At 39.0% G+C, this 27955-nt stretch overlaps 1 protein-coding gene across 1 annotated transcript; it reads left to right on the top strand.

Moving 5' to 3' along the window:
- The first annotated feature begins 282 nt into the window (after positions 1-282).
- LOC135480454 (sodium-coupled monocarboxylate transporter 1-like) lies at positions 283-27544 on the top strand. Its single transcript, XM_064760291.1, has 16 exons — positions 283-639; positions 1104-1172; positions 5759-5810; positions 10213-10280; positions 10639-10719; positions 11209-11282; positions 11863-12000; positions 13303-13438; positions 14732-14820; positions 16708-16820; positions 17984-18054; positions 18955-19041; positions 19809-19999; positions 20703-20803; positions 23864-23997; positions 27300-27544. Exons 1-16 carry the CDS (start codon positions 283-285, stop codon positions 27405-27407), a joined length of 1869 nt encoding a protein of 622 aa, XP_064616361.1. The 3' UTR covers positions 27408-27544.
- The last annotated feature ends 411 nt before the right edge of the window (positions 27545-27955 follow it).

Genomic DNA, 27955 nt, shown 5'->3' with positions numbered 1-27955 from the left:
AGTAGGTGACAGATTAAAGCCACAAATGGTTCTTAAATGGCTACAGGGTTTGCTAATTCAAAAGGTTTGCTAATTCAAAAGGTTTGCTAATTCAAAGGATTTGCTAGTTCAAATAGTTTGCGTAATGAATCTTGGAACGACAGTATTTGTAACCAAAAAGGATTCCTCAGTTGCCTCTTTAAGGTTCCGTACGACACTGTTTTCATAAGGGAGTCTTCCTTACATTATACAATTTACAGGTTCACAGTGGCACCTGACTGAGGGTAACAGCAAGGTAAAACAATGGATAAACTGGAATTACGGGAGCGAGCCTCCTTCCACGTAGCCGATTACGTCATATTCGGGCTGACGGTGGCCATTTCCTCTGGCGTTGGGATTTACTTCGCCGTCGCTGGCGGGCGTCAAAAGACGACGTCGGAATACCTGGTGGGGAATCGGAAGATGAAGATCGGGCCGGTGGCGTTGTCTCTGATTGTGTCGTTTGAGTCATCTGTGTTGATGCTGGGATTTCCCGCCGAGATGTATGGCTACGGTACTCAATTCTGGATGTGGCATATTGGACTGGCCTTCTCCATACTCTTCATCGCACAGGTGTTCGTCCCTCTAATCCACCCACTAGGCGTTACCAGTGCCTACGAGGTGAGATCAATAAATCAAAGCATGCTTCCATATTTTAACCACGTTTTCGCACGCATTCGGTATTGTGTATTGTCAGCGGCTATTCGTTATAGAGGGGGGCCGAGGTGGTTAGCACACCACCTCGGCGCAATGGCCCAAGAGCCTCTCACCAAAGCATTGTGATTTCGCTGAGTTCAAGTCCATCTCCTGCTGGCTTCTTCTCCGACCGTGCTTGGGAAGGTCTGCCAATAAACAAATAAATAAATAAATATTCGTTATAGAACTATATCCTGTGGTTATCTGGCTGTTTAGAGGGCAGCTCTTAGTCAGGAAGTTCCTCAGATATCTACCGAAGGTCGGTGGTACATTCCGGTCACTCAGGTTTACGCCACCCGTAAAACGTGGTAGCCTTTATATAAGTGGAAATTTCTTGAGCGTTGAGCAATCTTACATGTGCATTTTCCTATTTCTTTTTCTAATCACAGTATCTGGAACTTCGTTACAACTCGCGTGCTGTCCGCATTTTGGGTTCCATTCTGGGTATCTTGAATCAGGTAAGGAGTCAATCTACACCGAATACATATTTTGCTTTTATCGATGACTTATATAAACTAGCGTAGTGCACGATGTGTATACTGATTAAATTCTTTAGCATAGAACATCCAACTTGGGTCCCTAGAGTAAACCTCTCTCTTACAAGTAAGATCTTTCTTTCTTACATGTAAAGTATAAACGTTGTCATGTTTGTCAAGGACACGTCATTCTGACCTTGAGGGAGAGACAAGACGACCTTACGTTAAAGTGACGCCTGCATAATTTATTGAAATGATCAGTGCATTTTGTCTACTTGGTGAATTTTTTTTTTATCTAATGGTTTGGTGACATTTGCAACTAAATGAAATCCCGCAGAGGGCACTGGGACAGGAGTATGGTTGTGCATTGCTGTTCAGTTGCAGCCCGTCTTCTGCCATCGAAATGAGGAAACCCTGTTTCATTATGCTTATTACGCCGCTATAGCATGCAGGCTTCACTTTAACGTGGGGGTTGTCAAGGTCAGAATGACAGTGTCTTTTAACATATTTGACAACATTTATTTATTTATTTGATTGGTGTTTTACGCAGTACTCAAGAATATTTCACTTATACGACTGCGGCCAGCATTATGGTGGGAAAACCTACGACCATCCGCAGGTTGGTGCAAAACCTTCCCGCTTAGGACCAGAGAGGAAGCCAGCATGAGTTGAACTTGAACTCACAACGACCGCATTGATGAGAGGCTTCTGGGGCAATACGCTGCGCTAGCACGCTAACCAACTGAGCCATAGAGGCCCCTGACAACATTTATACTCGACATGTAAGAGAGATCTTCAGTTACTTTTGAGATTTTATTGGGATTGAGAGTTTTACTCTGTGCAACCAAGCTTCATTTGCTCCAAATAGCGTCAACAAATAAATATCTATTACCTGCCAAACACAGTTGGCATATAAATCAAGGTTGCCTTAGATTTGGAATGTCCCATTTAAGGACATTCCTCACTCGTATAGGTAGTAGGAGGGAGGGCGGGGGATACCTGTACTCATCACATAGGCCGTGTCTGAGCATGTATGAGGACAAGGGTGACCTGGGGCGAGCTTTCGGGAGAAGTATTACAAGCTCTCAGATAAACTGGCAAAACATGCTGTTATGCGGAGATGTAGGACAGGGCTGAATAAAACCCTTCGTTATTATGAGGTAGGCGCAATGATGTTAGCCTTGCTTACATTTATCTATGGTTTTACTCCATGGTCAGTACACATAAGTAGGTATATGGGTATCAAACGAAGCTCAACAAGTACATATACGCGCCAACCTCAAATATTTGAGGATATCACAATTACAATAATAACTCCTTATTCTTCGGGTTCGCTGTGTCATGCTCGCCTAATTTTCATATTCTGGGTCATATTTACCCAGAACACCTGCCCTGCATGTGAATAGGTTTGTTTCCATAATGCGACGTTTTCGCCCCTGTGTATACAGAGACGACCATTCTGTTATACTCTACAGCATGGCAACACTCGACCTTGGGCGACGCCATTGTAAAAGAAAAGACAAAGCTGGACCAAGTGTATATTTGCCTCGATAAAGTATCCCACATAAAGTTTAAAAAGTAAATCGTTTTATTCTTGTTACGTTGATTTACCCAGATATCGCAGTTCAAAGTAAGCACCTTTTTAGTCGAGAGCGCCGCCATGTTATCAGTTTTAACCAATCAAGCGTGAGTTGTTTCCATACCCAGTGTTGTACCATTCATCATTGAGCTGTAGCCCAGTGTTTTACCATTCAGCACTGCGACATAGCGCAGGATTATACCATTCAGAATTGCGACATGCTATCTAACAATGCGCTATGGACGAGAATCGTGTCATTCGGTATTGCGCTACAGTGATGCTCATTTTGTGACATTCAATATATGTGTCTACTCCGCATTGTGTCCATTGGAAAAAGAGCCCTTGTGACATGTGTCCGTTTACATGGACTTACATGGACGTTCACTGAAGACAGCTCGTTTTTCTCCAGTCTATACACGCAAGTCAAAAGTGGGAAAGTTTGTCAGTAACATGCCAAAGGCCGCTGGTTTTCTCCGGCACTCGGACTGACTGTATCCATTAAAGTGATCCCCTTCGTATAAAATCTCATGAGTATAACGTTAAACAAGTCAAACTGGATACATCCAGTACTAGCAAATAAAATGAAATAGTGTGCCGACAGCTTGCTCTACGTTGGCCCAATACACTTTAGCTGGATTAAATTTGTTTTATCAGTTGTGACATGTATGGTGAAGATCTAAAGGTGGTATGAACACGGGCGTATATACTTGTATTCATGTATGCCAATGTATGACAGACATATATACGTAGATAACAGCCGGCATATTACATAACACAACGTATTAAACCTAATACGTGTTTAGACAGTAAAGCCCAGTTTGATCATTTTACTGGTGAATTATGGAAATTAATTTTGATAATTTTTTTGTGATGACAAGGGGTAGAGAGGTGGAGATCACTGGCTGAAGGCGATTAAAACTCTGGCTTGCTATGACTATCGGGTCACTGTCCAGTGAGATCGCGTGTTCGAATCCAGGTCTCGATGTTTCGGCTGCGACTTGTTGAAAGTGAACTAATGAAAGTAAATTAATATCAATTCATGATTGGTGAAAAATAATTATGGCTGAGCAGCATAGACAAAAAAGGGTAATGGAAAATTAACAAATAAGTATTTTAGATATATATATGTAGTGTTGGACACTGTGTTAACTCATTGGGTATCTGCAGAATTCCTTGCGACCTTTTATATAGCTTTTGGAAGCTACGTTTGTATGTGCTCTTTTGTTCTTTGGTGTTGTACATCACATTTTGGGACGCGCACTCTCATAAAACACGCAGGCTGCACAAAAACTTAACACTGACGGCAGTGTTTGGAATTGCTTGGTCTCAGTTTCCCAGTAGAATACATGTGTGTAAGATTTTGTAAGAATAATGTGACATAAAGTCAAGGTCAAAGGTCATTGCAACTAGTCATGTACTATTGATAATGTGATAAGAAAAGTGACATATAACAGTTAAGCTATTCTTATTAGTGAATTGTATTCTGATAATACCGTACACACAAAAAACACCTGTGTTGTATGAGCACAAACTTGTGCTCTGGCCACCCCCAATATCTTGTGTTGAATCAACACAAGGGTCTTGTTTGTGTTTCATTAATTTGTAACACAAACATGTATGTACTTCACAATTATTTAACACGTTTGTGCTAGAGTAACACATTTCTGCGTGGAATGAAAACAACGCAAGTTGTTGTGTCAGTTTACTTTACTCTCTTTACCCCGATGTCCGCTTGCATAAATAACATTCACTTCCTTGGGTGCAAAACAAAAATATTAAATGAGATCACTAGAATGGAAATCTGCTATGGTTGCTAAGCAATGATTCCTTTGATTTATTTATTTATTTAATTGGTGTTTTACGCCGTACTCAGACTCTTTTGAGACTATAACCTAGTGGCCAAAACCCCATATATACATACATACATACATACATACATACACACATGCATATATATGTCACAAAAAAAAACACCCCCAAAAACATTGACACTTTGTTTACTCACACAAGCCTGTATATTGGCCCCCCAACCATGGGCATAAAGATGACTCCATTTATCATTGACTTTCCATTATCCTCTTACAATAGGTCGGAATGTCGTGTAACCACTTTTTAAAATGTATATTTATTCCTTCTTGTCTAGAAAACTTAAAAAAAAAATGTTTACTTCAGCACGTGCGTTAGCACTCAGACGCATTTTCCAGCACCCATGTCTATCAGTCCTGATGGCCTGACGTCATAATGTCAAAATGACGTCATAATGTCAGCCCCGTAATGAATACTTTTGATTTGATCTTTTCACATAAAATAGAAAAAAAATTGTTCTTTGTTCTCCTTTTACCGGGTTATAAAGCCTTTAAACAATGGTTTTCAATCTTGCTCCCAGGAGCACTTCAATAAAATATAAAATGATGCCAAAATTAGATGAAAGAGCGTCAAAACTTATTTGCATATAAGGTCTTTAATATTTTTTTTTCGTTTTTTTCAGGAGAAAAGGGTATTTGAAACTATTTTTGTACAGTGGGTATTTGGTACCACCTTTTGGTATTTATCGTCGTTGCATAATAATGCTTTAAATAAGGACGTGACGCGTGTCTCATCAATTTGTTTGAATTTATATTTGTTGCTTACATCTAAACATATGCATTTAATCTGAATTATGATAATATTTAAGACTATATCAAAAATATAAATTTGATAAAAATTAGGGTGAACACATTTTTAGCTGAAAATACTAAATTCCAGGGTACATATATTCATTAAACAACTATATACATGTATAACAACTATATATACTAAACGCTGGTCCCAAATACCCACCATACAAAAAATTTTTTTCATGTGTCCTAGTTTCTTTTAAGAAAAATCGAAAAAAATATTCAAGACCATGTTCACAACTAATTCTTCCACCTGAGCTGTTTATAATCTTAATGTTTCACCACCTTTAAATATAAAGCTTTATGACAGATTTTGTTGTGCTTCTTTGCAGACATTTTACATGGGGATCGTGTTATTCGGTCCAGCCACAGCTTTAGAGGCAGGTAAGTAGTACGATACTAGAAATTCAGGGCCATGAAATGTCTTCTAGATCGCTACTACAATATTTATTTATTTGGTTGGTGTTTTACGCCGTACTCAAGAATATTTCACTTATACGACGGCGACCAGCATTATGGTGGGAGGAAACCGGGCTGAGTGGGGAAACCCACGACCATCCACAGGTTGCTGACAGACGCTACTACAATAGGCCATGTCTATAAAGATAAATAACAAGTACTATAAATACTTGACAAAATACAAATGGAGTAGATCAAGAAAAAGTACAGTACAAGTACGAGTAACTGCACTAGGTTCTCAGTATACTGAAATACACTCATTATAGACTGAATGCTTCGGTGGCCAAATGGTTTGATCGTCCGCCTCATAGCCGGGAGACCGAAGATCAAACCCGGATCGGGTCATACCAAAAAGACTTCAAAAGTAGTACTTATTGCCGCCTCACCACTGAGAGGAAACAGGACTGATTGGCCCGGTGTCAATGTATAATGGGACTGGGTGTCATGTCTGGTGTCTTCGGTATGATACTTCAGTGGCGGTAGCACTTTGGCGGCATGGATTCGCCCTGCCACAAGAAGACACATGTACACACACCTGAGGATTTCTCGTCGTCCTATAACTGAAGAATTGTTAAGTACAGCCTGTAAAACCCCAAGCACACATACATATAAAAAGAAATTGGCAGCCTTTGGGGGCGATATGCATGCCTACATTTTCTGTGTATGGCGATGAATATAAATAGTACTAAGGCTGTACATGTATACTGACAAATAAAAATGGTGTAGCAATTTTATCAGCATCTGCTATAAATTATGTACTTTGAAGTTTGTATTTGACCCGTATGTGCGTGCGTTTGTTGTTGGGTGTGTTTGGGTGGTCGATGTTGGCAGAACCGTTAATTCTAGCTAATAATAAACCATTGGGACTTCAGACGTCAGCGTCAAGCATCAAGCTTTAACTTTATAGTACTTCTGAGTATAACTAGTCAGCCAGGTTTTGTCAGTAATACCCCACGGCAAGCTACTAAGGCATATACAATATTCTTGAATACAGCAATTTAACGAAAGCTGAATAATAAGTAAGACATTAATTGAAATAGAAAAAAATCCAGTATAACAAAGCGGAGTGCAAGCAAACTGAAAGGTGCATAATATTAGACACGGTGTATAAGCAGACGACAGAAGTTTACATGTCAGATACCCCAACGCCTTCCCCCCTCCGCCTGCTTTATGTATATATATACTATATTATTCTATACGGGGTTGAATAAACAAATGCACAAATTAATTAACAAAACTAAAAAAAGACTCAAGAAATGAAGCTGCTTGCAACCGTACTAGAAAGTTATACTAGACACGGTGTGTAAGCAGACGACAGAAGTTACACTAGACACGGCGTGTAAGCAGACGACAGAAGTTACACTAGACACGGTGTGTAAGCAGAGGACAGAAATGTGCCTGTACCAATTAGACCCATATAGCTACCATTGCCTTTTTTACTGAATAAATTACTCTCCGACCTCTGTTTTGACGTCCGCTTCCATGAACTTTTAAAATTAAAATTGTATAAGGCCACGTTTGTCGTACTAGAAATGTTTCACACTGGATGTTGCACGGAGATGTTTATCTCTTTGCTTCAGGCAATATTGCAATAGTGTGAATAGTGGATGAGTGTTTTCATGTTATTGTGTATTAAATGTGATTTTTTTTTACCACTTATATCTAATAACTTGCAGTAAACATCAGTGCAATTTCTTTTACCTAATTCTGCTTAAGCTATGGTGCTATATGTAGAAGGTGTGTAATATGCTACTATTTAAAAATTTACTTGAAGTTAGAATAAAACCCTGACAGAAGTAAATTGACAGGGGCTTCAATTTACCCCCTGAGGGTTACGGGAGATCATTTGCCAGCTATCATACTGTTGTCGCTGCTCTTGTTTTACTCTCTACACTGTACGTCATTAGTTATATTGGACTCTACGTGAAGTCTATACGTATACTGGTATTCAAGTCTGCAAACACAAACTACATAGACAGCAGCGACTGATATTCATCTCTTTATTTGTGTGATCAGAGGTAACGAGTTATAAATGTCGGCCGTAACATTAATATCATCATCCGGGCCTAGCGAATAACGTCATTGCCACTTGTATCTTTTTTATTTATATCATCACCCAGGCCTAGCGAATAAAGTCATTGCCACTTGTATCTTTTTTATTTATATCATCACCCAGGCCTAGCGAATAAAGTCATTGCCACTTGTATCTTTTTTATTTATATCATCACCCAGGCCTAGCGAATAAAATCATTGCCACTTGTATCTTTTTTATTTATATCATCACCCAGACCTAGCGAATAAGGTCATTGCCACTTGTATCTTTTTTATTTATATCATCACCCAGGCCTAGCGAATAAAGTCATTGCCACTTGTATCTTTTTTATTTATATCATCACCCAGGCCTAGCGAATAAAGTCATTGCCACTTGTATCTTTTTTATTTATATCATCATCCAGACCTAGCGAATAAGGTCATTGCCACTTGTATCTTCTTAATTTATATCTTCACCCAGACCTAGCGAATAAAGTCATTGCCACTTGTATCTTTTTTATTGATATCATCACCCAGGCCTAGAGAATAACGTCATTGCCACTTGTATCTTCTTTATTTATATCATCACCCAGACCTAGCGAATAAAGTCATTGCCACTTGTATCTTCTTAATTTATATCTTCACCCAGACCTAGCGAATAAAGTCATTGCCACTTGTATCTTTTTTATTTACATCATCACCCAGGCCTAGAGAATAGCGTCATTGCCACTTGTATCTTCTTTATTTATATCATCCTAGCGAATAACGTCATTGCCACTTGTATCTTCCTAATTTATATCTTCACCCAGGCCTAGCGAATAAGATTGCCACTTGTATCTTCTTTATTTATATCATCACCCAAACCTAGCGAATAAGGTCATTGCCACTTGTATCTTTTTGCGACTTCTACAAAGGCTGTCAGTATAATAAGCGGAGTAAACCGAAATTCGCAGAGGTAAACCACCGATCTTTGGCAAGTTAACTGTACACAGTCTGTGTAAGTTACAGACTTACAGATTTCTTCGTTTTCAAACGCTTTAAGCACTCAGCTATAACCCGGTCGCTAGTATAGGTGATCGCTCATAAAGATGGCGTGGGTTCGAGTCCGGTATACCCGCGTTGGCTTTTTCTGGGGCAGTTTTTTGCGCTCAAAAGAAAGTAACTAACTAACAAATTAATTCGCGTCCTAACTAGCTAACACATTACACCTTGCTAAGTCTAACAAGGTAATAAACTATAGCTAACTTATGACTTTCTTATGAACACTTTAGAGATAAATAAAAATATCCTGCATGTATAACTCAAACTCTTCTTAGCCAACGGCTAAAATAGATAGGCCTACACGGTTCTGCATGGCCTACATCATTTGTGAAATGAATGTGCATTGTTGATTTCGATTAGATATCACCGGCCCCGATAGCACAGTTGCTAGAGCGTCCGCTTAGGGAGCGGTAGATCCAGGGTCACACTTAAGACCTTACAAGAGGAAGTTGTAACTTCCTTGCCTGGTCCGCTTCGGGACTGGTAGATCCAGGATCAATCCTTGATCGAGTCACACCTAAGACTTTAAAAGAGGAAGTTGTAACTTCCTCGCTTGGCGTTCAGCATGAAGGAGATAGTGCAACGACTGGTTGACCCGTATCAGTATAATGGCTCGGGCGGGGCGGCTTACTTACCTTCGGTAAGTCGTCTCAGTGAAGCAGCACTAAATAAAAGAGCGGTGGAAATCCGTCCTGCAACAAGGAGGCACATTACACGTACATGCAACCTAATGATTCCTTCGTCGTCATATGACTGAAAAATTGTTGAGTACGACGTTAAACCCCAAGCACTCACTCACTCACTCCTTGCCTGGTCTTCAGCATGAAGGGAATAGTGCAACGACTGTTTGACCCTGATCAGTATAATGGCTCGAGTGGGGCGAATTACTTGCCTTCGGTAAGGCGTCTAAGTGAAGCAGCACTAGATAAAACAGCGGTGGAAATCCGTCCTGCAACAAGGAGGTACATTGCATGCACTCTAAGGATCCTTCGTCATCATATGACTGACAAATTGTTAAGTACGACCTTAAACCCCAAGCAATGACTCACTTACTCACTCACTCGATTAGGTATCGCAATTGTGTTGAATTTTAGTGTGAATTTTTCGATTTTGATCTTTTAAGCCCTGCTTTTTCACAAATGGACTGTCTTATAAGAGCAAAGAGGCTGTACAATTCCTTAAAAAGTCTTCATGGTGTGCTTTCAAAGGTTCAGATATTTTTTTCATCAAGCCACGTATTTTCCCTTGGTTTCAGTGACGGGATTCCCAGTCTGGTACTCAGTGATTCTAGTGGCAGCCGCCTCCGTGTTCTACACTTCTCTGGTATGTCACATATATAAAAAAACACGGTGTATTTATTGATGTGTAGGTTTGGTGTTTGGGGCTTTTTCACCGCGTTCTCTATATTCTTGTTTATAATATTTCTATTATAAGTTTATCAGGGAACGTGGCTTGATTCAGATCGGATCACACCTTAATGAATGAACCGGCGTTATAATATATACTGACGTAGTATTATGCGATACGATGCTATATTTGTAATTTTGTTATTGACTCAGCAAGGAGTAATCTCATCAATGGTAAGTAAGGTGACAGCAACTACTTTGCCTCAAAGCAAAAGGCAAGAAAATAATATATGTACTATAAGACAACTGCAGCTGAATTTTGGCATGTTTTTCAGGGTGGAATAAAAGCTGTGATCTGGACGGACGCCATTCAGTTTATCATCATGGTTGGTGGAATACTGGCTGTTATTATTATGGTATGTATATTGCACTGGACAAACGTCAAATGTATTTAGAAACCTATTATTTTGTTTTATAACATCATACACAAGAACGAGAGATTATTGGACAGTGGTCTGATATATACAGTCGGGAGTGGGGGGATGGAGGAGGCAGAGGGGCCCGCATAATTCTAACATTCTCTCCCCTTGTGTCACTCATGATCTTTCTGTGATCAGAATAAACCTTGTCGAGCGGCTCCAGGATCTCCACGTATCTGGGACAAACATCTGACCATTCAACTTGGTTTCAAGCACCATTTCTAGATATTATGCAAATAATGTCAGTAACAAAATAATAATAAAACAAACTAATTTCGGTACATAACTGTCATTCTTATCAACAGTCATATTTTCAGCTTTGCACACTTTTCTAAAAGCGTAGGAATTGACAAGTTGATTTTTACAATGGATAAAAATCTGTACGCTAAAAGTGGATATATTCCTGTTTTGTTTTTTGTTATCCAGGGATGCATTTATGTGGGAGGATTCGACAAGATGTGGCAACTAAATGTGGACGGAGGCAGGGTGAAATTCTTTGAGTACGGTGTCCTTCTGTCTCAATTCATTCGTATTACTTAACTAATAATGACTACTTCACTTAATTATTGGGTGGAGGGGGGGGGGGTGTCGGGGATAATAACAGAATAAGAATACAAATATAATGCGCGCAGAGGCAAGCCACAGACAACTAACCGTCAGCTGGATTCGAACTCTCAACCTCTGGATTAGTGGGAACCTTTCTATCAGTCAATAAGATGTCTTGCAGCTTTTCATGTAGTATATTCATGTATTATATTGTTAGCTTTACTTAACCCGGGTATATTTATCAAATGGAATTTATAATTTTGTTTATCTGATTAGTGTTTTACGCCGCACTAAATATATTTCACTTATTCGACGGCGGGAGAAAGGGGATAGAATATAATATGAAATGCACTCTTTGTGCGAAGGCGATATGGACGATTGACCATTGTAATACACGAGCTTCCAGTTAACGATTTGCCCACAGTACCATGGTAACTAAGGCAGCAATGAACAGCCGACTACACAGCTTGGACCCACATTTTATTAGGCCTAAAGTATTCCTCATTGAAGCACCTCTTCACATTCACATTTCAGTTTTGACCCCAATCCTTTAGTTCGACACACCTTCTGGACTCTGGTGGTAGGGAACACCATCCGGAACTTCCATCTGGGCTTCAACCAATCAACGGTCCAGAGAGTAGTATCCATGGAAACCTTAACGAAAGCTAAGATGTGAGTTTATTGTAGTATTAATGTAGTTAAGCCTGTTTTGTCTTGTTGTAACTAAACTTAAATAGAAGATTCGAATCTTGACATCCAGATGTTTTCATCATTGGACGATCTAGTGTTCCTCCTGCTGAAGAGAAACCATTTGTAAGCTGGATAAAATCTGTTCGGGAGAAATTTTACGTCCCACTAATATGTGAAAAAAAAATTAAGAAGGAACAATATCCCCAACAACAGCATCATCATCCAATACGTGTAACTGGTCATTGCAGCGGAAAGTGTGGAGTATTTAAGTCAGGGTGTAGTTAACGTATAAGAATGAAACTGAAAGCACGTCTCAAGAGCATCGAACCTCGATGATTCTAGAGAAGAGCAAAATCGTAATATATGGAACCAAGGGATGAAAGAAAATAAAAGCAATTATTATGGGCAATATGAATTTAAAGTCATTATAAATTTACAAAAGTACAAAACGTTCTTAGGACACAACGATTATCAGGTTGACACCCATGGTATACATTTGAGGAAAGGCAGTGTGGGTAAGGGAAGACTTTCCTGCTTTGAAGCAGTTTTAAACAGCGCCATTTGACGAGTTAGCATATTTTCAGACAGTTGGTCTTGAATGCGTGAAAGAACTACATCTTGGTTATCGCATGGCTTTATAACCCATACGTCCTCTTTCAGTCTTGTTGTCATGAGCTATTGAAAATGTAAATCCACGTAGTGTTAAACAGTACACACCTGTGAGAAATTAAGACGTGACCAAACGAGATTACCAGCACGTGTGACTATTATACTTGGCACGAGAACGAGGGCAACATCTTATCGGCACGTGGTAGACTCTCATGGGCATGTGTCAATTTTACCGGCTACAAGAAAAATGTCTAGAGTCTGTCATTTTAAACACTAGAAACTTACAACTTTTCCCGCTACTTTTTATTTGTTATTATGTTTTTAACCGTAGTAGTATGAAAGCTTCGCCTATAAACATGTAAGAAAACTCCTATTTACGCGAGTAAAAATCAAGTAGATATGCTGTAACTTTTTCCAAGTTTGAACCTTTCTCAACCTTTCTTTACAGATATTTTTTTATCTGGTATTAGACGAGTGGGCTTAATTATGTTTACGTATACCTGTTCCACAAATTCCTCCAAAAGATGAATGTTAGAAGGATTTTAACAATTTTTATTTTATAAGTGCTTAAATATGGATATGACTGTCAGAAAATGGAAATTTGAAGTCGCACAATTTTTAAATTATGGGGAGTAATTTTATTTTGAATTGGATTTTTTTTTTCTCATTTCTCAGAATAGTCCTGTTTGCTATTCCGGGATTCCTCTTGTTTGGAACTCTGGCCTGTTTAGAAGGAATGATCTCCTATGCGTATTTCGCCTACACGGAATGTGATCCTTACGGGGCAGGGCTGATCAGTAACACGAATCAGGTATATGACATATCATATAACACTGTGATGGCGTTACACAAGGAATCCAGCTGGCTATGATCTGTTTTATATTTGTCATTTATATGTGAAATCCCATCTAATATTATTATTTTAAATTTCTTGGAAACTTTGTGCGTACATCGGAACGAATCTGAAATCTTAACAAAACATATTTTTTATCTTATTAATTAAATATAGGCATATTTATTTATAGTTTTTATTCATTTACTGGCGTTTTTCAGTATATTTTGTTCGCGGAGATTTCACGTATACGATGTCGGTCAGGCTTATGGATGCTGAGACATCGTGGACATCGTGTACAAACATAGGCATAAAGCCACAAAACACAAGCAGCTGGCTTTGAAGATGTGAAGGCTGACCCAGATAGTTAAAGCCCTGGCTCGCTGCCACTATAAGGTCCTTGACCAGTAAGATCGGATGTTCGAATCCAACTCTCGCTTTTTTTGCTATGGGCAAATCAGGAGGTTTTTAACGAGGGTCAGCGGTCCACTCTGGGCACTATTTTTGCCCTCGCCATTAAACCGAACCGCTGTCATAAATATGAAGAAGCAAATACCAGCTTATGTTAATACCAACGTTTAAGGAGAAGGAAACAAAACATTGGCACTATAAACTAAAAAGACCACATTTTTTCTATATGGTGGTGCCTGCTGCATAATTTTGCGATTTTTCCTAATTAATGTAATTTATGCTGGGGATGTGTTGGCTCTCAGCCAGTTAGAATTGTAAAAACTGCCGGCTTGTTCATGTAAACTCGGAACCTACGTCCAACATTCCGGTTTCCCGATCGACAAACGGAAAACGTACGAACTGCGCTTCGGCGATTTCCGACGGCAATTCTCCCCCTAACACAGGAGACTTCAGGACTAGGCCTATATCTTAGGTAAAATGGAGTCGCCCACAGCGGATTTTGGCGCTGACTTTGTAATTTATCAACTTGAGGTAAATATTAGAATTTTCTTATGGCATGCACCTGCGAGAAAATGCGTACTTTTTTCAACGGTATTTGCTTGATATTTATATTTTCTTCTCCTTTTCCTATACATGGACAACAATAAAATGTTGCCATGCGCTGAAGCAAAGACTAACAGCGACTTCAACACGAGGCGAACAGCACTTGCCTGAGTGAGGCATCCATGGCAGATTAATACGTTGAAAGCTCTGCCAGCGACGTGGGGATGGTCGTGGGTTACCTCCCACCATAATGCTGACTGCCCGTCGTCCAAGTAAAATATTCTTGAATAAATAAATAAATTGTGCAATCTCCAACAGGTGCTACCGTTTGTTGTGATGGAACTGTTCCGGAATCTACCTGGTCTCCCTGGGCTATTCCTGGCATCTCTCTTCAGTGCTTCACTAAGGTAGAGCCTGTTGACATAACCCAAGGGACTTATTCAGTAGTACGTGGGAAGGTCTTCTAACAACCTGCGGATGGTCATGGGTTTCCCCCGGGCTCTGCCCGGTTTCCTCCTACCATAATGCTGGCCCCCATCGTATAAATGAAATATTTTTGAGTACGGCGTAATACACCAATCAAAAAAAATAATAATAAAAAATAAATAAATAAATAAATAAGTAAATAAATAAATAAATAAATAAATAAATAAACTTACTCAGTATCCTAAAGAAAATTTTATTTTATTTATGGACCTACATGATTAGTGTATTTAAGACATCGTACCTAGGGAATTCCACTAATACGACAGCAGTCAGGTTTGTGGGAAACCATGGCAACGTGTTCAGTACCTCCTGATTTATTACACCTAAACAGTAGCGGAGCACCAAATTTTGATGTCGAATATGTGATGTCATGAATTAATGTTAAATGCCAACAAAACATATATGATGTAAAGTACAGTGTACTAAAGCATGGACAGTAAAAGCAGAGCAGCAACGACAATTTGAAAGTTGTCAAATGGTCATACGGGGTGTCGTCAGTTTACCTTAGTGTTTCACAGGACGTCATCGGTCAAGAATTGTTCAGAATGCTGTGGTGTAGTTGCATTTAAGAAGCCAAGCAAGAAATCGGGTTTCAGTGTAAATGAAAAGGTCGGGTAAACTAGTAAACTGTTGTTCAAAAGTGTGTTAGGGTTTAGGCCCGGTATTAACTTTAGTCCAGACTTTGTGCCTTTTACTTTGTAAAAAGGATGTGAACAGTATTGAGATTTACGTCTGATTTAACTGGAATACACTATTGAACATCTGGCCTGAGGCATCTCAAAGAGGCGAAGATTAAAAAGGGTCAGAGAGCGAACTATGCTTTGCACAGTCAAACTTTGGTAATGGTGATATCTAGTCAACTGGGTTTAGGACTCGATGTTTAATGTAAAACAAAGCCAAAATATGAAACAAGGTTCATCACACCAACAACGAAAAATTATGCGTAAAAATACTTTCATTTAGTTTTTCGAATTTTGTGAAGAGTGTTGAATCTATTTATTCATTTATTTGATTGGTGTATTAAGCCGTACTCAGGATTATCGCACTCATACGACGGCGGCCAGCATTATGGTGGAAGGAAACCGGGCAGAGATCGGGGGAAACCCACGACCATCCACAGGTTGCTGCCGGACCTTCCCACTTACGACCGTAGAAAGAGTGTTGAAAGGCATTTGAATACTATTGTGGGCTCTATGAGCCATACTGACGGTATCAAGGAACTCTGACGTTACATCACCTTTTTCCTGATGTTCATCAGAAAAACAGGAATTTTTGAGAAGATTATTTCAGTAATGTTTTATTCATGGGTAAAAAGAGTTATTCGAACATTCAGTGTCGTTATTAGAGTTGTAAAAACTTCCTGTAACCTCAGAGCTCCTAAACTCTGATAGTATTATAATAAAGCCCAATGAAAGCATATTTATGCATAGTTGAAAGTGGTGTGTATGGTAATTCTTGCTTTGATTTTTAGAGGTCGTTTCCTTTAACATGCTATACTGGGGACAGTGGACATTGTGTCCATTCCAAACAATGAAAGTGCGTAGTCCCTGTTTTGTTTGCCGTGGGCCTACATAGCTAAGGAACAAGTTTACGAGTTTCAGTGTTTTGAAGAGTTTGACGATAACAAGCATCAGTTTTACTGTACAGTAAGCTGTATTTCTACGTCATTCATTCTTAAGCAGGTTTTTGGGAAGGCAGCTTGATTTGTTGACTTTCATGACGGCTATGGTGGCTATTTCACGTCGTCCATTTGCAGTATGCGATTTGTTTCACTCCCAACCATGACATTTTCGGAACTTCATTTACAGCACCTTATCTTCGGCTCTCAGCAGTATATCAGCCATGGTCTGGACAGATTTTCTTCAACCTCATATGAAAAATGCCTCGGAGACAAGAGCCACCATAGCTGCCAAGATCGTTGGTGAGTTTGGATAATGACAATTCTGTGGTGTTTGATTTTCAACAAAATAAAAGACTACATCATAGGGAGGCATCTTGTCCCTTTACCTCATTTAATGATTTATTTTACCTGTTCATATAAATACTTAAATACACACAATCCCCACCATCATCTCTTAAGCCGAGTTAGGTAAATAAATATACCGAGCATGATGTTAATTGCAATGTATTAGACGCCAGAGGTCTAGAATAACTGAGAAAACTGTGCTGTACGTCTTTAACAAAAACATATGGTAAGGTACTATATTTCAGTACGTTAAGACGCCATATCTATTGACTGCAATACGCACCACCATATTAGGGTTGATTGACAACTTGAAGTTCATCCATAAGGTCAGCGGTTAACCGCAAGCTGATTGCATGGGGGGTCGTTTAGTAGCAAGTATAGTGTGACCTTGACCTTGACTTAACCTAACTGGTCAAAATTCAAAACTTTAATTTTCAAGGTCAATTTTTAATGCGATTACCCATTTAGTGGCCTACAATTAGTCCACTCTCCTCGGCTTTGACCTGTTTTTTTGTGTCCCCCCCGAAAAAATAACATTGACCCAAATAACAAAGACCCCAAAAGTGGCCCAAAATGACCGTATAATTGTGATATGAGGCCATACTATGGTATTATATTCTTCCCAGAAATCAGCAAACCGCATTTCCGTCGTTTAAGTGAAATATTCTTGAGTGCGGCGTAAAACACCAATCAAATAAATAAATAAATATATAAATATGTAAATAAATAAACGGATAAATAAATAAATAAATAAAATACAAATATTATTATTGGAAATAATAATTCATCAACCGGATACGTGAAGGTCTGATCATTTAATATATTTAAAAAAAAACCTCATAAAACATATATCGGTCACAAAGTTTGTGTAAACCCTTCTTTGATCCTTGCAACAATTTACCCTTTATTTGTTTTCCCATCATTGCGTCTATATTTCACTGGTTGTACAACTGTAGAGCCCGTACATATCTTACATTTGCTGTATACAGCAGTTGTTGTGTTAGAATGTTTCCGGGTGTTTCATTTGGTAAATATAGCGGTGGTGATGTTAGAATCGTTCCTTCTGTTTTAGTGGTGGTACAACGTGAGTAAATTTAGAATCAGTTATTGCCTTTCAGTGGTTGTGTTCGGTGGAGTTTCAGTTGGAATCGCTTTCCTCATCATGTTAATCGGTGGACCTTTGCAACAGGTACTTCTGTAATTTATCTATAGCATTGCTTTATTTCTCCAAAATATTTGTTTCTACTTGCTCGGTTAGGTTTTACCCATTGAATTCAGCAGTGTTTTGGTCCTGTCACCGGGTGTAGCGGTGTAAGAGATATGTTTTGATGTCGAAATGTTTAATTTAAGTGCAGCCTCACTGAAACACTGTTACGAAGATATCAGGCAAGACGCCCAATCCGTTTAACCCGGGATTAAACAAGGCTTTAAAACCCTAGCCATGATCGCACATGGATTTGAAATACGGGCCTCACACTTCTGAAGAGATCGTTCCAGTCTTTAATATTTCATTTGCTTTCATTATTACCTTCATGCCATGCAGAAAAATATCGTATTACTTTGCATGAAAAATGTACAAAAAGCTCTTGAACTATGATTTCTGCATGATAAGCCTCAGCTTTCTTTGATTTGATCTGATTATTGTTTAACGTTGTCTCTAGAATGCCTCCCTGATATCACGGGGATCAGATTTTTGAGTGGATCAAACCAGACTCTCCGTGGAAAACTATCAGAAAGGCCTACCTGTTAAACGCCCTAACTTAAAACCACAGTCGCACTAGGGTGAGCTGGAATCGAAGACTTGACTTCATTGGTCCAGGGCGTGACGTTTAAACGTAGTTTTCTTTGATTCTGTTCGCGTTAAACTTACGTTCTGGCTCGACGCAACCGTCTTCGCAATCAACTCATTCCATCCCTCCACACGCCCCCCCCCCCCCCTCAAATTCTCGCCCGATATGGCAGAAGTATTGCCGATATTAAGTTAAGCCATACTCATTTATTATTCATTCTTATGAAAGAATACGTATATGTATTTAATTAACATGTCGCCTCCAGGCATCTTTGATAACATGTCTCATTTCCGGTTTAGGTGTCCTACGGCGTTCTCGGGTCTATATCAGGGCCTCTTACCGGAATATTCATCGCTGGTTGCTTCTTTCCTTTCACCAACTCCGTGGTAAGCAGCTGTTTGTGGGGACACGTCGTGATTAATCTTAACCTCATTACAATAGGTCTGGTGTCCCTTTCTCTTTACGGAGTTGTTCTAAACTATACATATACATATGAAGTAATACGTATGAAGAACGTCCCGCAGATCGACTAAGGGTCGGTCGAAACACAAGTAATGTTAACTGGAAGTCTGGGACGATTTTGTACTCAATATTTCAGCATTTTATTATGTTTTATTGGACGAGCATTTCCATCAATAAGCAAACCTCTCCAAGTATAATGTACTATTTTGTGTTCTTTTCTGTGATACGATACTGTGTCTGTGCAGTTAGGCTCGTAAAGCCAAGACGAAGTTCACAAACACATAACAGCATAGAATAATATGTCTTTAATACAGCCTTTGGCAACCAACTTGTTTTGAGGGTAAATGTTCTTAATTGCTAGCGCCTACAACCCGTCTTTGACTGAAGAGGTTTAGCACTGGTAATACCAATCAAAATTATTGGTTCATTTCCAAAATGATCTGAGCGAAAGGCCTTGTTTCACTTCCAAAAAACAATGCAAACTGAAGATTTCAAAAAAAAATGTTCACTTTGGTCGAAACGGAGACGTATAATATTGGTCGTCACAGCAGATATTTACTGTACGTATCTAGTCCCTAAGACATATTTGAACCAAGTTCTCTTCAGTCCTCAAGAGGTGAGTAAGGGAGCAATTTATAGAAATCGTGTAGTATTGAATATGGATTTTTATATAGTATATTGTTTTTACAAGGGTGCTATCGTGGGGGCCGTGTTCTCATTTGGGGTCAGCATGTGGTTGTCCCTGGGGTCTAGTTTCTCGCCGTACACCCGGAAGACGCCGTACCTACCTCCGGCCCCAATACACAACTGCTACGTGAACGGTACTTTAAATAATACCATCCTGTCCACGCCAGCACCAGTCGTGAACGTCACAGATGACGTGTATGTATTGCAACATATTTGTGTTTAATTTTATATAGATATTAACCCTTTGAGGTATTGAACCGTATCATTTGTTTCCTCCAAAATCTGTTTGGTTTCCTCCAGAACATGTTTGATTTCCTCCAAAATCTGTTTGGTCCCCTCCAAAATATATTTGGTTCCCTCCAAAATCTGTTTGATTTTCTCCAAAATCTGTTTGGTTTCCTCCAGAATCTGTTTGATTTCCTCCAAAATCTGTTTGGTTCCCTCCAAAATATATTTGGTTTCCTCCAGAATCTATTTGATTTTCTCCAAAATCTGTTTGATTTTCTCCAAAATCTGTTTAGTTTCCTCCAGGGGCCTCCGTGGCTCAGTCGGTTAGCGCGCTAGCGCAGCGTAATGACCCAGTAGCCTCTCACCAATGCGGTTGCTGTGAGTTCAAGTCCAGCTCATGCTGGCTTCCTCTCCGGCCGTAAGTGGGAAGGTCTGCAGCAACCTGCGGATGGTCGTGGGTTTCCCCCGGGCTCTGCCCGGTTTCCACCCACCATAATGCTGGCCGCCGTCGTATAAATGAAATATTCTTGAGTACGGCGTAAAACACCAATCAAATAAATAAATAAATAGTTTCCTCCAGAATCTGTTTGGTTTTCTCCACCCTTAAAAATTTGAATAAGACGTGCGCTATAGGATATAAATACGCCATATGTACACTTTTATTTTCCAGACCTGGGATCACAACATTTTACTCCATATCATACCAATATTTTGGACCTATAGGAATGCTCTCTTGTATCCTCATCGCTTTGCTGGCGAGCGCTTTGACAGGTGAGTGTCATCAACTGATTTACGTACAACTTCTTCGTGTGAATGTACCTGTTTTGCTCATCTGTATGTGTATGCTGTATGTAAGAGAGGAATATAATATAAAATTAACAGCATGAACAGTAAAACCAGCCAGGACAGTGTCATACTTGGCAAATGGCCTCTTTTCATAACTCCATCCTAGTTTCGTACTTAATGTACTTTCTTAGTTCTTTTGTAGTTTGTGTTAAGAGTCGTTTTGGGAATTACCTTTGTGATTATTGCCACTGAACATCTTGGTTGATGGTAAATTCTTATCAATTTACCTCATTCAGTGTTTTATTCTAACTACTCAAGACGAATGTTTTTTCCACACTTATGAAGGATCAATGAAATATTAAATGTGTCTTGGAAATTGATAAAATCATAGAAGAACATTTAATACTGTTATCATTTAATCAGAAACTGCGACGAGACTTGTTTGGTTTAAACCATGATGCTAGGTGGCGAGTAAGTTGTTCCTGTTGATGCATTTACATGAACAGTCAGAAGAAAACCCTGCCTGAGGTAAACTGACAAGAGGCTGTATTTCACGGTTATGTATGACCATTTGCCAGCTATGACACTTTCGTCGCTGATCTGGATTTACTCTCTGTGCTGTACGTCTTTAAGTATATTCTTAATAGTTGCATGTGAAGCCACTGCAGGGCGAAATAATGTATCCATAAGTTTGATTGGTGTTTAATCTATGCGTCTCAAGACCAGCTCATCCTGGCTTCCTCTCCGGCCGTACGTGGACAGATCTTCCAGCAACCTGCGGATGGTCGTGCTTTCCCTCGGGTTGTGACCGGTTTCCTCCCACCCTAATGCTGGCCGCCGTCATATAAGTGAAATATTCTTGAGTATGGCGTAAAACACCAATCAAATAAATAAACAGATAGTCTATGCGTCAAGTCCGACATTCGTTTATCTCTCGAGAACCATGAAAGAGCATTCCAAGTGAATACTCGCAAGGTCCGTTTTAAGAAATAATCCACTTCCCAAACCACTATATGAAACAATATATAAATAGTTGACAAAGCTGGTATTCTGCCTTGCTGCTAGTTGCGGGCCGTGTGCAAACATACATATTAAACAGGCATGAGCTTTCAAACAACATCGAGTGTGTCACGCAAGACACCGGCCGATACCTTTACCTCCCCGAGTAATGTAATTTCGTACTGTTTATATCCACAAATAAGAGAATATGCGTTTGTTTACTTGTTAGATTTGACTTTGTCATTGATATAAAGGTGAACTATCGGAATTTCCTTCAGTGATAAAAGTGTTATTTCGCACAGTTTGTAGATATCGCTTGTGTTTTTACATTTTTGATAGATTACACCCAAACGCCAAGACGTGGAGTGAGTGTGTGAGTGCTTAGGGTTTAACGTCGTTCTTAACAATTTTTCATTCATATGACGACGAATGAATCATTAGAGTGCATGTAGTAGTCCTTGTTGCAGACCGGATTTTCACCGCCGTTTTATCTAGTGCTGCTTCACTGAGACGCCTTACCGAAGGCAAGTAAGCCTTAACTTTTCCACTTAATAAACTATTTTTTTGGATCCAAAGTAAATTAAATGTTTAGGATATGTGCCGTTACATAAATGTGTACGCCCTCTTGTTTTCTCCTGTCAGACTCTGTTACTCCAATGTACTAATCATGCTGTTGCACTTAAATAAACTAAATTTACAAATTAATTTCGTAACAAATATTTCTGATAGACGAAATTACATTTTACTAGGATCCTGCACATAGGTTGAAAAAACATTGTTTTAAAAAAGAAAAAAACATTCTGCCTAGCGTAAGTTCATTATTTTGAGGGCAGTTGCTCTAAATGTAATGTTTGATAAACACCAGACATACCTGGAAGAGACCAAACTGATTCTAGCAGCACACCAAGGCAGATAAAAACGAATTACAGAAGGAGACCTACAAGAGTCGTGGCCGCTAAAGAAGTATTGCTAAAGACAAATAGTATTTACTACAAAATCTGATGAGTGGCTAAAGCGACTGGCTGCAAAAATACTGAACCAGAGGAAGTCCTGCATAATAATATATGGCGTTCATTTTTTTACCGAGCCAAGGCCAGGTCAAAGGATATGTCGCATTACAGAGGTGAAGGGCAGATATTTCGTGCAAAAGCAAGCGTACTATTCAGTATACATTCATGCAAATTAAAGCATCTATAATTCAGATGAAAAATATAGTCTTTAATTTGCACCATGATATGTTCAAACTAGCCTTGAAAATGACAAAAAAACTCCTGGAAAACTCCTTGAATTTCATTTTCATATACTTGTACGAACCATGTTTAAGGTCTTAGGTGTGACTCGACCCAGGGTTGACCCTGGATGGCTCCCGAGGCCATGGTGTGGAAAAAGAAACATTTGTTTTATGACGTTCAAATCTGAGCTCAGCGGTATGACGTCATAATACATTTGCAGCGCAAATTTACATTTCTACGTCATACATATACAGCTTTGAAATATCTAGGTCAACTGCAATGCAATGAGTTTGCCGTTGGTTAGTCTAAAATGTATGGCCTGTGCGGAGGGAGGGAAAGACAACGGCAGCAAAAAGCTGCATAAAATATGTCGTTTTTTGCCTCATTTTTTTTTTCATTCTTGGGGGTATAATAGGCTTTAACACGTTCGTCTTGGTGTTTGTTGTGTAACCCGATACCGCTGAACCGCTGTTTTGTACCCACCATTGTTCTCCAGCAAGTACCTGGCAAACCTCATGCATAAGTCAGACTTATCAAGAGAATCAGCATTTTATTCATTTGATTGGTTTTTTACGTCGTACTCAAGGATATTTCAATTCGACGACGTCAGCCAACTTTATGGTGGAAGGGAATCGACCATCAGCAGGTTGCTGGCAGACCTTTCCACTAACGGTCGGAGAGGAAGCCAGTCTAAGCTGAACTTGAACTCACAGCGACCGCATTGCTGAGAGGCTCCTGGGTCATTGCATCGCGATGGCGCACTAGCTCCTTCGGCCACCAGCATTTTATACTCTTCGTGATGTTTATTTACCAGGGGGTTGCAGTACAGCCGACGATGTTGATCCTAAATACATCTCCCCGCTTTGGGATAACATATGCTGTTGTTTCCCGGAATCTTGTCGGCGGGTGCTTAGGCATAAAGTTCACAAACGCCAAGATTATTACAAGGTAAGTTTACAGGTTCAGCAGGGGTATGCACCTGCATAATATGTCAGATAAAAAAAGTTACCCCAAGGCGCAACAACCTTTCTGGTTAAGCAATATTTTTCTTCATCACAAAAAGATTTCCTCTCGGCGAACAAAACTTTCTAGAGTTTAAAGTGGTACGGTGGACAATCAGTGGACAAGGGCAGTCTTGGCAATTCAGATTGGAGGTTTGAATCGTGTTCCCACCGGCAGAACCCTGTAAATGAACTTATTTTTTTCCTCCAAAATTTAGCTAGTTGTGTTTGTTTATTTATTTGATTGGTGTTTTACGCCGCACTCAAGGATATTTCAATTATACCATGGCGGCCAGCATTATGATGGGAGGAAACTGGGGAAACTTTTGAATAATTAGCTTTTCCAAGAGAAGATTTTAAATGTATTGCATGTTGTGACAAAACATTGTCATTTGTAACTGTATGTCGTCAGTACTTTGAATTAAGAACTTGCTCTTGATATACATACCTTTGTACAGCTACCCAAAGATGTCTACCGGTACCGGGGTTTATGTATTTTGTTGAACGAGTCCAAGGTTAATTGCGAAATAGCTGACATTTTACACCGTTCAACCCATGTTGGTACTATGTAAAGAGAAAACAGCAATTTGTGGACTTCAATATTTGGCGCAAAACACTAATCAAAAGAAAAAAAATCAATATTTGGCATCATTCACGTAAATAACATAATTTTGTTATCGTTTCACAGCTATTAACTACCGTTTTTTATTATGGGAATATTGAAAGTAACGTCTATAAAATATTTACATTCTAATTTAATTTACAAGAAAAAAGAAAAAAAAACATCCTTGCTTATTGTAAGAATGCACCGTTTTGTGCGAGGTTTTCTCCTGTCATATTCCTTCACTTTTGAACTTCCAGAATGACTAGTCGCATCTGAGGTGAAAAATAAGGGGGGCTCAGTTTCTGTAACGGTTGTAATTCATCGTATTTGTAATGTCTCTAAACGTTACTCTAGATACAAATTGCTAACCTGGATTATCTACGAGATAACAAAGATGACAAAAAATATGAGACCGTCTTCTGATCAGGTGTGGTGAGATCACTTCCGGTACAAAGATAGATGGAAACCTTGTGGTCGCCATCTTGTTTGTATCTGTTTTGTCTTTTTGCTTACATATGTGCTTAACAGTTTAATGGTTTGTGGATATAGCGACTGAATTTGTTGATATTATCACGATATGTTATCTTACATCTAAACGGGAATTATTCACATGCAAATAAACTGGTTTTAGACACTTTAAAATGTTCACCTATGTTGCTAAAATTTGCATGCAGCATGTTAACGAAATGGAAATGGATAGCATGCAACTTGCACAACCTTTGCAGATCAGTCTCTATTTGCTGATCACGCTTTGCCGTCGGAAATTAGGGTACACTAAAAAATTAATCTGTTAATTTTAACAGAAAGTCTGCTGTCCAAGTCATGCATTTATTTATTATACCATAATTTTCTGTTATATTCAGCATAATATCTTGTTAATCTAATAGAATCTTTATGTTGAATAAATGAAGTTTGTGTATTATATTTAAGAGAATATAATAACAGAATACAATCTGTCATCAATCAGACGACAGACTTTATGTCAAATTTAACAGAATAATTTTTTGAGAGTAAGGGGACAGATACCATGGACGTATCTGTGTCTGGCACTCTATGCATTCAGGCAAAAGCTCGAGCTAGACTGCGTCAGCGTCACTGGATGCCGGTACCTGTCACTGGATGTCGGTATCTGTCACGGGATGTCGGTATCTGTCACTGGATGAGTGTTATGTTTGGTGTCGACATCGCACTTCATTTGCATTATACATGTGGCGGCATCTGGACTATCCAGTATTCAGATATTGTTGAACTAACGTCAAAAGTGACTTTATTTCCCGAAGCAAACGAACAAAAATAGGAAATGTAAGTATACTGCACAACGCAGAAATCTTTCCCAGTTGCACTTGATGGCGGAGACGTATTGCCGTGACTAAAGAGCTGGTGTAGTCAGTCGTTCTCCAAGATTTAGTCTTGAGTCTGCGGTCCGGGCCTGCCTAGCGTTTTAATATTTGTAACAGTTAATTGATTATCTGGGTTGACAATTAGCAGAAAAGGGTAGGCGTAGTGTTGGTTTGGTCTTTTATCAGCAGGTTTGTTCATATAAAGTGACCAGGTGAAGCGCCATGCTTTTTTTTCGGGGTGTTTCACGGACTGCAAGAGAGGAGCTCACACGATTATTCAAATAAACAAGCTTACATAAACGAACTAATCAACAATTAAACAACGCAAGCCAATAAACAAGTAACAAGCTTGCAAGCAAGGCAACAAACAAAAAAGAAAATTAAAAGAAAAGTAAACAAGTAAACAACGTTGTATTATGGAAGATTCTCCATTGTCTGTTATATTATTACTTACCATTGTAAATAAGCAATTTACACATATGCGCAGTCGGGTGTAGGTTTGAAGCCTTTACTATACACTTAGCCTTAGGCGAAAAAAACAAAATGCTTATTATATTAATAGGTTTTCATCATGGCACATGACCTGAAATTCCGACCATGACTGAGTTGCCCAATTTGTCAAGTTTTTACAGTTCTGTTTATCTTGGAAAGGTGTTTTGAAGTTTGTTTACAAGATAAGATTTTGTTCTGAACAGAGATGGAAAAATGTAAGATTCTGATCGAAAAGACGTTTATTAAAAATGCACTTTTTTCGGCGACATTTAAGGTTATTTAGTGAATTCAGGAGTCGACACATATTCAGGTCAGATGTCGAAACAACATAAACGTGCGTGGTAACGAATAACACAGTTTTGAAGGAATGTAGATTGTAATAGGTATTTAGTCAACGGCATGCATATGAAAGTGCACGATACTAAAGATGAAAGTACTCTTTAACAATGTTGAAAATCAGTCGAGTCCCAAATTGATTTCAACATAAATATATACATATATATCCATAAAGTATGTCCTTATATCACTTTTTGGATTACATATCTTTATTTTTAATTCTGCCTCTGTGGTAATACACTTGTACGCAATATCGCAGTACCTGTTAAAATTCAATTTTAATTTTTCGTTGCTTAAATTATAGAATCTCATAACTTTTATCATCTACATCTTTGATACCATATACATGGAAGCAGTATTGCAATATCCTTTAAAATTCTGATGTACTTGGGATATTTTCTGCTAGGTTTTTTTAATTGTTGTTAAGTAAAGTCATTACTTATTTGAAATAAACTGTGACGTCTGCCGTTATAACAGGACAAGGCCCGTAACTCTTGGGAAGACGAGAGGAATGGATATGACAACCCGTCGATGTCAATGAAGTTGTCTGAAAAGTCTGAATTTTCGAAAATGGAGGAAACATAGACATGAGGATTAGTTAAAGATGTGTTTCTTCTCAGACGAGATTTTCCGAGTGGTTGGGAAAAATACATTGTGAGACATTACTGTTTTATAAGAGACGACGAACGGAGTGTTAAGGTAAACCAGTACGCATGTGTAGATTGAGGGGTTATCACAATTTTGTTTGTTCAGAACTCTATGACCAGAAATTGTTTTCTGAATGCCTGGTGTACAGCAGTGTGAATTTTGGCGTGGTCCCAGACGAGTGATGTTCTAGATATATTTGGCACTATTTATGTCGATTATTTTGAACTGGCTATTTAGCATTTTTTGTGCCCTTTTTCTGAATGTCACTTTTATAGGGCAAGTTTTCGTGAGCATTGTTCAGAAATCGGGCACTTTGTCTTTTCGATAGGCAGGAACTGAAAAGTTTTACCAGCACACCATATCGAAATTATTACCAGCAATTTTCCTAAGATCGTTCAGCATCAGACTAAGAAGGATCTGTTCTTTTTCTGGGACTGCGACACCATAGAGCGTTGATTGGTCAACAAATGGAACATAATTGCTGT

The sequence above is a fragment of the Liolophura sinensis genome, chromosome 13, assembly GCF_032854445.1.
Source record: "Liolophura sinensis isolate JHLJ2023 chromosome 13, CUHK_Ljap_v2, whole genome shotgun sequence".
Classification (NCBI taxonomy): Eukaryota; Metazoa; Mollusca; class Polyplacophora; order Chitonida; family Chitonidae; genus Liolophura; species Liolophura sinensis.
The sequence above is the reverse complement of the archived record's forward strand: the minus strand, read 5'-3'. Positions and strand labels throughout refer to the sequence as shown.

What these genes read in the sequence shown, in the direction of transcription:
- LOC135480454 (XM_064760291.1), top strand. Translation starts at nt 283, where the DNA reads ATGGATAAACTGGAATTACGGGAGCGAGCCTCCTTCCACGTAGCCGAT. An exon ending in AGCCACAGCTTTAGAGGCAG is followed by an intron (nt 5,811 to 10,212) that starts GTAAGTAGTACG and finishes CCTTGGTTTCAG; the next exon opens with TGACGGGATTCCCAGTCTGG. An exon ending in GGCAGGGTGAAATTCTTTGA is followed by an intron (nt 11,283 to 11,862) that starts GTACGGTGTCCT and finishes TTCACATTTCAG; the next exon opens with TTTTGACCCCAATCCTTTAG.